This window comes from Colias eurytheme, chromosome 5 (assembly GCF_061535395.1).
Source record: "Colias eurytheme isolate Ceu_HAF_F1 chromosome 5, ilColEury1 Martin Lab GWU primary, whole genome shotgun sequence".
NCBI classification, from domain to species: Eukaryota; Metazoa; Arthropoda; class Insecta; order Lepidoptera; family Pieridae; genus Colias; species Colias eurytheme.
In genome coordinates, this window is record NC_142984.1 from 9,532,667 (window position 1) to 9,544,539 (window position 11,873).

Consider the following 11,873-nt stretch of genomic DNA (forward strand, 5'->3'; position numbering starts at 1 on the left):
GATATTGTGTTTATTTTTTTAAGAATTCATCCAGCCTGCAGTGACCGGTTCTTTTTTATTCTTCACTTCGATAATTTATTTAGTTACATAAAAAAAAATTAAAAACAATAATACAATAATTATATTTGCAATACACATAGCCTACAAATTGTTACTGGTATGAATAAGGAAAACAATGGTGTCGTGAAAATGAATGACCTATTGACAAGCACCCCTTGCGTTCAGTTACCGCGCGAAAGCCTTACAGGATACTTGTCCTTTACCTGTCTTAAAAAATGCATTCGTTATCTGTGTAACTTCCTTTTATGGTATTTTGAAAATTGAATTTGCAATCATGTATGGTTGGCTGCTGGAAAGCGTTCAACATTTCATCGTGGTAAGTTAAGGGCTGTTTAAAATTGGAACTTAATTTATTATGAAAAGATAGAAACAATATTTTTGTTTAACGAACAAAAATTTTAGTAATAAGTTGTGTATGTGTGTAGTTAGGTATTTAGCTTTAGTTTTAAAAAAATAAAGCATTTTTAAAGGAAAAAATAATTTGACTCAAAAACACAAATATCGATAATATTAATTACCTATTGTCAGAGTTGAAAACAAGAATAAAGTTTATTAACCGACTTCAAAAAAAGGAGGAGGGTTTCAATTCGGCCGGTATCCTATATATTTTATGGCCTTACTTTTCGCTGAAAAGCACGATTACTTTATATGCAAACTGGAAAATTTAATAATCTTATTTATATTTTACAATAGGCGTATCGTTCATTTTATTGTTAAAATTTTTAACAATTGAGTATTATCCTAATCTGTAGCAACCTTCCTATTTTTTTTACTTTAAATAAATCTTAACGCATTGGCATGGAAAGTTGAAAAGAAACTTAATTGAATTCAAAGTTTCACTGTATCGTCAAATTGCTTGCGTGTATTTTTATTGACTTGTCAATAATTTTGCCAGAAAAAAGAACTTCCACCTTTTACCGTAGGCATGTATATTGTGATTTTTGTCGGACTTTTTCATCTCTCTTCACTTTTTATAATTTACTAGCTTTCCGCCTGCGGCTTCGCCTGCGATTTCAAAGAAAAACCCGCATAGTTCCCGTTCCCGTGGGATTTCCTGGATAAAACCTAGCCTATGTTGCTCAGTGAAGATGCAGCTTACTAATGGTGAAAGAATTTTTGAAATCGGTCCAGTAGTTTATGCGTGAAAACCATACATACATATGTCGTGGTCATATCGTAGATTTGCTCATTTCATGATATGATCGATCATTTTGTGAAATGGTCGCATTTCATGAAATGCTCGAATGTCTATTGGCCACATCATGATGTGGTTTGGGCAGATCAATGATAAGAAATCGTTTCTCGATATGGCCAACTAAACGCGCGGTTTTTTCATGAAATGATCAAAATTATTTGATCATATCGTAAAATAGTTACACGGCGCTGCAAGCGCTGTGTTTATGTGATAAGATGGCGGCCGCTGGCGAAAATTTAATTATTCGCAGTTTAAAACTTCATAGTTCATTTTATTACAATATGAAGAAAGTCATAGCAAATAATTTACGACGAAGAGGTTCGAGTACTATGGAAAATGCGGATATCTTATATTGAGGAAAAAATGCATCTAAAATCGTTTACATAAATATATTTATATATCTTATGTTATTATAATTGTTCCTTTTTTAAAAAGCGATTCGCTTCTGGCACTCGCCGGCCGCTACCGCGGCACGCTCGCTTTGCTCGCTCGGCTCGTGCGTTCTTTATTAAAGTCTAACCTAACCTAAATGTTTTCTATTGCAAAAACCATTCGCTTCTGGCATTCGCCGGCCACTGCCGTGGCACTAACTTATACACAACAAGTTCTTAAAATATTCAGAATTTTTTAATGTTTTATGGACTTTATATATTTTATACGATCTGGCCAAATGTGGATGACCATATCGTGAAACGTTGACGATTTAACGATCTGACCAAACCATGTTGGCCATTTCATGAAATGCGACCATTTCGTGAAATGGCCACTCATATCATGAAATGATCAAATCTACGATATGACCACGACACATACATAATTACAAACCTTTCCTCTTTATAATATTAGTACTATTAATTGAAATAATTCAAACGAATTAACATTATCGTTTTGTTTCGAATTAACTATATTATAGTACAAAATATACTTAGGATGTGACTAATAATTTATATTTATTCGTAGATTTATTCATTTAAAATTAAGAATGAACTGGATGATTAGCTTGTTTTTTAGCAGTCTAATTGATAAAATCAAATTATTCGTACGACTTCTGTACGAATAATAATAGATTGTTTGTCCAGTACGACTCAGCCATATAGTTACTTATTGAATTACTCCTCTCATTAATACATAAAATAACTTTGCCAACAAGATAAATATAATCACAGGTGCGCAGAACCGATAATATGAATTATAACAAACCATCTGAATCAAACGAGCAATCAAATAAACACGCGCTTAAAACAGCTCCATTAATTTCTTCTATGCCCAAATTGACTTGCGATTATCTTAAAACGGCTTCAATAACAATAGGGAACTATTTCGCATTGTTTGTCTGTACTTTATGACATTTGAACACGCTGCTTCGACATTGCTACCAGCAAGGTCAATGTTTTCGACACGTACTGTTACTTAATGAAGATAACTGACCCTGCGAATACCTCCGACGTAATTAAAACGAATTTCGTCTCGTATTTTTTCGTCATGTCAGTCTGGAACACAATATATGTAACGTCAGAATACCTACATCACTTTTCCATTAATATCTCTCGTTTTCGACAACCCTAATTGAGTTATTACCTCTGAGTTGGAATGCTATATACATATTATTATAGTAGACAACTATACCTTAATACAATTAATTAATTAATTCAACTACGTCTCAGGCCTCAGCACAACAAAGTTCCTAATAGCATTAAGGAAACAACTAAGTTCGAAGAAGGATTAACTCGTAACATGTTGTTAATTGTAGCAAGAATGCGGGGAAGAAATATGGGAGACTATACTTCGAGAAGCTGGTGCCAGAAACACCGTCTTTATGACGCGACAGGTAAACAGAGGGGTTATTTTAACTTTAATATTCATCTACAAATAAATCTTATAAAATATTTAAACAATTACAGCAATATCCAGATGCACTCATGCTAAGGCTCGCGTGTGCCTTAGCTCGATTCTTAAACAAGGACCCAAACAGCCCAACAACTTCCACGCCAAGCAGCCCAGCTCCCAGAAAAGTATCTTTGAAATCCAAACCGGCATGGCGAAGTGCATCAGTTCACACTGATAATAGGAACCAATCTTCTAAATGCCCTTTCAGTTCTACAAATGCTCTCACAGCAGTTACAAAAAAAGAAATTGAAGCATACAACTCATCTGAAGAAATACGATCTCCAACACATACTGCCACGCCGGCGGAAAAGATCTGCGAATTGGAGGAACTGAATGTTACTCCTACGCGTCTCGCTATAAGAGACAGACGAAGCCTTGGTGTTCATTTAGAGAAGTTTAGGAGCGAACCAACAAAAGAAGAACCACTTGAATTTGAAACTGATGTCGTCAGTGAAGAAGTTTCTGAAGAAGTGTCCAAAGAATCGGAACCAACTTCTCCAATATCGGAATGTTCGAAGAAAAGTTCCATGAAGGGACCGAGGAAAGTCAGCTGCACATTAGCAATGGATGTATACAAACGTCGGGGCTCTGGAGCTCCTATCAAACAAAGGGTTAACAGCTTAAATTTGGTGAACGTTGACAGATTGCATGAACTCAGAGAGAAATTCAGTACACCGGAAAAAGTAATGTACTTCTTCGGTCGATGTTTTGTCAAGTTCTTCTCCAATTACGGGTATGTGTAATGCTTGCTGTCTTCAGAAACTTTTCAATCATTTTAAATTGTTTTTCATATTATAGGTACGATACAATGATTCGAGCAACAGGGCGTTACTTCTGCACTTTCCTGCAGTCCGTAGACAGCATTCATCAACGCATGAGGTTCACCTTCCCACGTATGAGGTCGCCGCGGATGCAGCTAACCAGAGCTCACAGACATGGAGCTGAATTGGTGTATAGTAGTGGACGAACTGGATACACACATTATCTCATGGGTAGGTCCACATGTTTTTAATTTTTAACTATGTTTAATAAAAAGAAATAAAAATACTTCACAATTAAAAGATCAATAATGTTTATAACGTATAGATTGACAATTTTATGAAATCGAGAAATTTATAAAAGTGTGTGTTACTTGAATTTATAAGTGACTCGATACAATAATAATCCATTTCAAATACTTTGTGGCGAAGAAAATTCGATTTTAAAATATTATAACGTAAAGTTGATACGTGTAATATAAAAAAAAATATTTTACTATCACAAATCAGAAGCTAATCCCAAATATTATTCTACTATAACATAAATTAAAGTAACCTTTAGGGATATCAAAAGACCCGTCTATAAATAACAAAGCTTAGCAGCTTATACAAAAATTTTCTTGTATCCTACGGGAATAACCTTTTGTAAATTGAGTGTTACGTATATGAAAAACCAGCCGGGTATTTTGTCTTCCCTCAAAAGAAATATTTCATCCCATTTTGAAACATGATGAGATGCTCGCTCCTTCTCGATAAAAATCGATACAAAATCTAGGATTCCTGATATTACCGCGTTCAATCAAACAAACTCTTCTGTTTCATAATATTAATATGGATTCGATTGAATAATTTTTCTCAGGTCAATTATACGAAATAGCAGAGGACATTTTCTCGTTGAAGTTAAAAGTGACAATCATGAAAGAGAGTATGGAGGGAAATTACTATGTCGCAGTACTGAGACTGGAGTTCGATAATAGTGACTATGTAAGTTTGATAATTAAACTAAACTAAAAAAAAAAAACAAAACATCAAAGTTTGTACAGTTTATAACTTTGATGTTTTGTTTATTTTTATGAAATGTTTTACTTAAAAATATTTCAATGTATAAAACTGTGCGACATTGCTACTTTTCTATGAATATTTAAAACGAGGATGCAAACGTATACATTATAGAAAAGCTGTTTATTTCCTTAAATCTAACGTCCTCAAAAAAAAATAATAAGAAAAATATTTGCCTAGTTCACAGAATATATTAGCTGGTACTCTGTTTTTTCAAATATCCATAATGAAAAGCTTTTTACTATTAAGTCTTTCCATTAACTTAAACTTACCAAATTTATCCTTACAGCGTAATAAAATAGGACCTCTAAAACTTCGTTATATCCTTGAGAATCCAATTTAGTAATAAATATAAGCGCCCAAATTCTCTCGAGGTTTGGAATTATAAGACAATTTTCGTTCAGATGTTTTGGTAAAGTTCGTAATAAATTTGCTTCAATTGTTTTAAAGAATTCAATGAAAAGTCTGCTTCCTTATCCGTGTAAACATCCTCTTATTTTTAACTCAAACTCAAACATTTATTTATTCAATTAGACTTCTTATAGAAGCACTTTTGAAACGTCATTACATATTTTTAACATCTACCACTAACCGATTTCAAATTAGATTACCAATATGTCGATTAGATGCAAAATTGAAAATCATAAACTATTTTGTAAACATGCATTTAATTCGAGTAGATAGTATTAGTGCAATAGGTACCTAACTATGTACAGATTTTGACCAAAAATGTTAACGGATTAGGAAAAACTTGTTAATATAATATGCTAAAGGTCACATATTGTGCCTTTATTAAATTCCTTAAACCTTCATTATTTTGCTTCTTTCTAAAAATACGAAACACGATCTTCCTAACACGAAATTCTAGGAAATTTATAAATAATTGCGTGGGAAAAGCCCGAGATTTGGAGTATCCTTTTATTCTAAGGGCCGTATACAGTTTCAGGCATATTTTATTCATCATGGCTACAAACAGTAGGAGGTAATGTCTGTATCTTTACATTTTTACAGAAAACATAATATAACAGTTTGACTGAGTTATATTGAATAGATTTTTAATTAAAATACTATATAGTGTATAACATACTCTTTATTTCATAAGGATTAGATTGTTTCATTGTATTATATAGTACATTGTATTGTAATTGTACCTATCTCTAGTTTACAGTTTTGTTATATTTTCAGGTTCAATCGTTAATGGCAAAGAAATCTCTACCGTGTCTTCTGCCGGCTGTGCCCGCATCATTACTTTTACAACTCTTCCCGTTTGGAGTACTTTTGGATAGAAAAATGAAAATATTGGTCGCTGGTGAAAAGGTACCTATCGTAAAATATGCCTTCGAACTAAGCTGAACTGAGTATAAACTGCCAAAGTAACATTTAATTTAAAAAATATGGGCCTTAACAGGCCCTATCGTCATCAAACATTTGTTTTTATGAGAAATGGCCTAGCATCGATTTGGGTCGCTTTTCCCAGTGGGTATGCACATAGAATTTTGGACCTAAGCCAAATTTGAAAAACAAATTTTTGATGACAATAGAGCTCACTAACTTTCTATACTACACATATCTATACTAATATTATAAAGCTGAAGAGTTTGTTTGTTTGAACGCGCTTATCTCAGGAACTACTGGTCTGATTTGAAAAATTCTTTCGGTGTTAGATAGCCCATTCATCGAGGAAGGCTATATATCATCACGCTAAGACCAACAGGAGCAGAGCCACGCGGGTGAAACCGCGGAGCGCAGCTAGTTACGACGCAAATTTCCTTTTACAAACATATACAAAAAATATTTTTTCAGTTGGTGGAAGCGTGGGGAGGACCGTTGAACCGTATTCACAAATCTCCAATCAATGAGGTATTGAGACTCAGAAAGCCTAAAGTTTCTTTTACTTGGGATAAGGTAAGCATAAATAATTCAGTCAACATTTATTTCTTTTAGTATGCTTCTTATTTAACTACGTTATTTTATTTTGTTCATGATCAATTGTGTTAGAGTTCCAAAAAATCGATAAAATAAATAAAATTTATTTAGTTTTCTGTACTTACTAATACTACTTTTGTTGGTTTGTTTGTTACTAGTTACCTACTATGGTGAACTGTGCTATTATGTTGTCTTTTTACTTCTCTATTTTTCAAGAAAATTTTAATACAAAACATTTTGAATTGATAAATTAACGATTTATATGCTACTTCTTATTCACATAAATTTCTTTTAAAAAAATTGCAAAAAAAATTGACCATTTTCAGGTGGTATGCATGCAGAACATGATGTTCGAGTTGGAACTGCTCCGCTGGCGCGCGCGCAATATCGCCGACTCGCGGCGCGGCTCGCACGGCGCACGATCTGTTCTGCTCAAGGGACCGATATATTTGCTGGAGGAAATTGATGCGCTTATATTTCTGTGTAGCCCTATGTATGTAACTGATTAGTATAGTTAAGGAGGGAGATATCTTGTAAATTATAGTACTCAAAGGTGGTAAATAATGGATATTATGCTCTTCCACGTTCTGTTTATAGGAGGAAATTGGGATATATTGATTTAGTCGGTTACATCATCATCATCTCATTAATGTTCCCTGCAAAGATACAGGCCGTGTTTTAATTGGTTTATAAAGAAATATCTTGTGACTCACGGCGCGGCTTGCACGGCGCGAGATCTATACTGCTGAAGGGACCGATATAATATTTTTGGAGGAGATTGATGCTCTTTTATTCTTGTATACCTAGTCCTATGAGTGTATATTTGTTTAGTGGGAAAAGATCTCGTAATATTCTAGGACCTAGAGCACGACCATTTTATACCACCTAGAATCTAGGTGGTATAAAATGGTCGTGCTCTTCAAGGGACCCTTTATTAGTTAGTTGAGATCGATGCGCTTATTTTCTTGTGTGTAACTGATTAGTTTAGTTGGTTACATCATAATCTCATATATTATGTTCCTACTACAGGAAATCACTCTTAGTTGGTTTAGTGGGAATAAATCTTGTAATATCGACTCGCGGCTAGCACGGAACGCGAGCTTATAAAACTTATCACAACCTAATTTATTAATTTAAAATCACATTCTGAACACTAAAATTTCAGATTCAACGATCTAGACGAACTTCGTCAAGCCGGTCTCTGCTTGGCTGATATGAACGGCCATGGTCTTTCCAAGGAGATGCTCCTACAAGGCTGGCAGCATTTATCCAGACTAGAATTACTCTTTGAGAAAGCAGAAAGCCGCAGTATGACGCTAGAGAAGTCCTGTCGACTTCTCGACCAATGGAAGAAGAAGGGAGACCAGTTGTTGTACTCCATGATACCGAAGACTATTGCTGATCAGTTGAGGTGTGGCAAATCACCTATGGCTGAGGTACGACTTTCTATATAAAATAATTACAATTGGTGGAATAAATTGAAGCAATAGGTAAGTTTCTGTAGATTTAATTCGGAGTTGAAAAGTGTTGCTGTGCTGTAGTGTTTAGTGAATCTGAAATTTTCGACAGCATTCTTGCAAGTACCATATTAACCTGTTTACTGATAATGCTGTATTCAGCTGCAATCGGCACAAAAGTTTGCATCACCTGTAATTACTAATCAGTATTGCACTAGCGCACTAGCCTATTTTATAGCTTTTCTACGAATCTCTTACATTTACACCTTTATCAACTATCAAGCTAGTATAGCTTGCACTATTATAATTTTACCATACAATTTTTTATCTTCAACCCTCAGAACTTCGATTGCGTAACCGTAATGTTCTGCGGAGTGCAGCTCACTGAGACGGGCACGCGGGAGGACGTCATGGCGACAGTCAGTTACATGAACGATGTATATTCGAGGATCGACCGCTTGTTGGATACGCACCAGGTTTATAAGGTCAGTTGTGGTGGATATTTGAGCTTTATTGAAGAAAACATATTGGAAAAATTAGTGTAGTTACCTTTTTTTTGGTGACATAATATGTATATGGCCGTCAAAACTACCTTCATAATTTAACGAATCACAGTTCCAGCCAAGTTCTTATTTATTTTAGAATTTCCGACAAAGGATACAGATTACATTTATTACCTTTTTTAAGTACATGATCTAGGTACTGCACCTTTAATTATAGGAAATTACAGCGTTCAGATGTTAATATAATTTACAATTCGTCAATTTATTACAAAATATTAGTTTACAATATCGTATAGGTGGAAACAGTGGGCACGGTATACATGGTGGTGGCGGGCGCGCCGGAGCGGCGGAGGAGGCGAGCGCACGCCGAGTGCGCTGCGGGCGCTGCGCTCGCTATCTCGCGCGCGCTGCCCATTCTTACTATTGGTGAGTATCACTACATAGTATAAAACAAAGTCGCTTTCTCTGTCCCTATGTCCCTAACCCTTTGTATGCTAAAATCTTTAAAACTACGCAACGGATTTTGATGCGGTTTTTTTAATAGATAGAGCGATTCAAGAGGAAGGTTTTAGTATGTAATTTATTAGGTTTTAGACAAAGCGGGCGAAACCGCGGGCGGTAAGCTAGTACTACATATTGTGTACTTTACACTGTATATTCTGCATACCTACTGTTACTGTACACTGCATAGAGTTAGCTGCACACTGCATTCTAAACATGGTCCGCTGGCTACACACCTTCCGGTGGTTGCCTGCTAAAGTTTGCCCGATGAACATTACTCACCGCAGCCTTATTGCTTTACACTACACGCCATATAACCTTATATAACATACTACACCCTGTAAATTGTGCACTGGAGGGCCCAAGGACCAGTGACGTGTCACTTTAAATAGCCATATTACATTATTTACAGGCATACACTCGGGCCCATGTCGTGCCGGAGTACTAGGTCTACGCCAACCACGGTACTGCCTCGTTGGAGACACCGTTAACACTGCTAGTCGCATGCAGACTACTAGCGAGGTACAAAATACTTAATTAATCAATTATTTTACTTATTTTGTTAATTGTAGTTTTTGTCCTGATAAATATTATTATCTACCATATTTTTTAACAGTAGGCAGTAGCACTCCAGCAATAAAACCATTCCATGTAATGATTCCATAAGTAGAGGTAAGAGAGTAGCAAAACAATACCAAATGACTTGACTTTGTGATGTAGGTACACATCTTATACTCTATACTTTTTTCTTAAATTTTCAGCCGGGTCGTATACAAATATCAGCGCAAACAGCAGAAGAATTACCCGCCGGGAGGTTCCGACTTCGGAAAAGAGGTCTTATTAAAGTTAAGGTAATAATTTTTTTTCTTAATAAAATAAAGATATCAATTATGAGTATGTAACGTTAATTTTGTGTTACGTCGTACGCAAAAATATTCTAAAATATTGGTCTGAAGATGATAAAAATCGAATACTTGTAGTAAAGCGATCTATGTTCAGAAAATGTAGCAATATAATTTGAAATTGCTTACAATTTTTTTGAGTATTTATCTATAGGTTTCGATAATTAATTCCAGGGTAAAGGCATGATGGAGACCTTCTGGCTGGAAGGCGAGGTGGAAGAAGATGAACAGGATGAAGCCTTGCAATTATTCTCTATGCTCTGTGGAGATAATTAAAATACTCTACATTTCATAACACAATGTTTTCACTTCGTCAATAATTATACCATCATGTTATTGGTATAATTTATGCATGAAAGTTCGCATGCATGAAAGTTCTTTAGATGTCAGTTAATTTGTTTAATATTATTAACTTTTTGATCAACGGAAATAAACACTTTTATTCTACTTTTACAGATGTGTTTTATTGCTGTTTTTAATTAGGTATGTTTTCATCACGCTTAGGTATCTATATTATCAGCTTCACCTGTATGTATGCATGTTTATATGTAGGTACTGATCCCATACTAAGCTTTCGCTTGTGTTATGGAAACCAGATGGCTGATAAACATGCATATATAATTTTAAATAAATACTAATATAGATAATTAACACCCAGACCAAGAGCCAACATCTATGTTCATCACACAAATATTTGCCCCGGGTGGGAATCGTACCCACGACCTCTGGCTTGGAAGGCAGGGCCACCAACCAAGCCAACCGGCCAGTCAAAAATCAGTCAAGAATGTTTTTGACTGATTTCAGTTTTGACTGTAACACATACACATAAATAGATATATTAAAATAGAAATAAGAATGGTATACGCCTTGTAAAACATATCATAATATATAAGCCATTGAGATAATATTACTACGTATGGAGGAGACACCACGAACAAAATCTGTGCGCCATTTTTTTGCTCCAACTAAGTTTTAAAAATTATTATCTAGTTAGGTACTTACCGATGAAAGTTATTCCTTTGCACTTTTCCGTATTATTTGTATTATTTGTGCATAAGCCAACCGGTCAGTTTATATTATTATCAATTATCTATAGTGTAATTTTTAGTTTTTCTTAACGATCCGGAAGTTGTGGCTATAAGTCCGGTACAATTGACAATCTGCTATTGTACCTACCTACATGCATTGACATATTCAAGGTGTATACCCATTGTCTAAAGTTAAGGTGTGAACAGTGAATATAAATAAACATTCACTTAGCTTATTTATTTTATTTAATCTGAATTATAATTAATAATGCTTTATTTTACCATCTAATAGGTAGATACCTATGTTTGTACATAATCGAATATTTCCTATCCTATATTTTTTTATTTGTAAACATTTTTATCATATAAAACAAAATAAATATCAAAAAATACTTTGACGATATATTTTTAAAATGCTATATTTATATATTTAATAACTAGCTTTCCGACCGCGGTTTTGCTCGCGTGGTCAAAGAAAATACATATATACAATAATAGTAATTTTCTTCACATTTTTTATCTAGCGCCCTCTATCGGAATTCATAAATTACGGAGTGATTTTAAATGCACCTAATTATGGAGCTTCCCAGGGGAATG

The 11,873-nt window shown here is 34.6% G+C and overlaps 1 protein-coding gene across 1 annotated transcript; it reads left to right on the forward strand.

Moving 5' to 3' along the window:
* Positions 1-246: 246 nt before the first annotated feature.
* LOC149908605 (soluble guanylate cyclase 89Db-like) lies at positions 247-10,701 on the forward strand. The gene is made up of 14 exons (XM_090102322.1): positions 247-376; positions 3,006-3,083; positions 3,157-3,875; positions 3,941-4,134; positions 4,760-4,884; positions 6,145-6,276; positions 6,763-6,864; positions 7,212-7,378; positions 8,051-8,321; positions 8,684-8,827; positions 9,142-9,271; positions 9,759-9,868; positions 10,108-10,197; positions 10,423-10,701. The coding sequence occupies exons 1-14, from the start codon at positions 335-337 to the stop codon at positions 10,522-10,524; spliced, it is 2,406 nt and encodes an 801-aa protein (XP_089958448.1). The 5' UTR covers positions 247-334; the 3' UTR covers positions 10,525-10,701.
* The last annotated feature ends 1,172 nt before the right edge of the window (positions 10,702-11,873 follow it).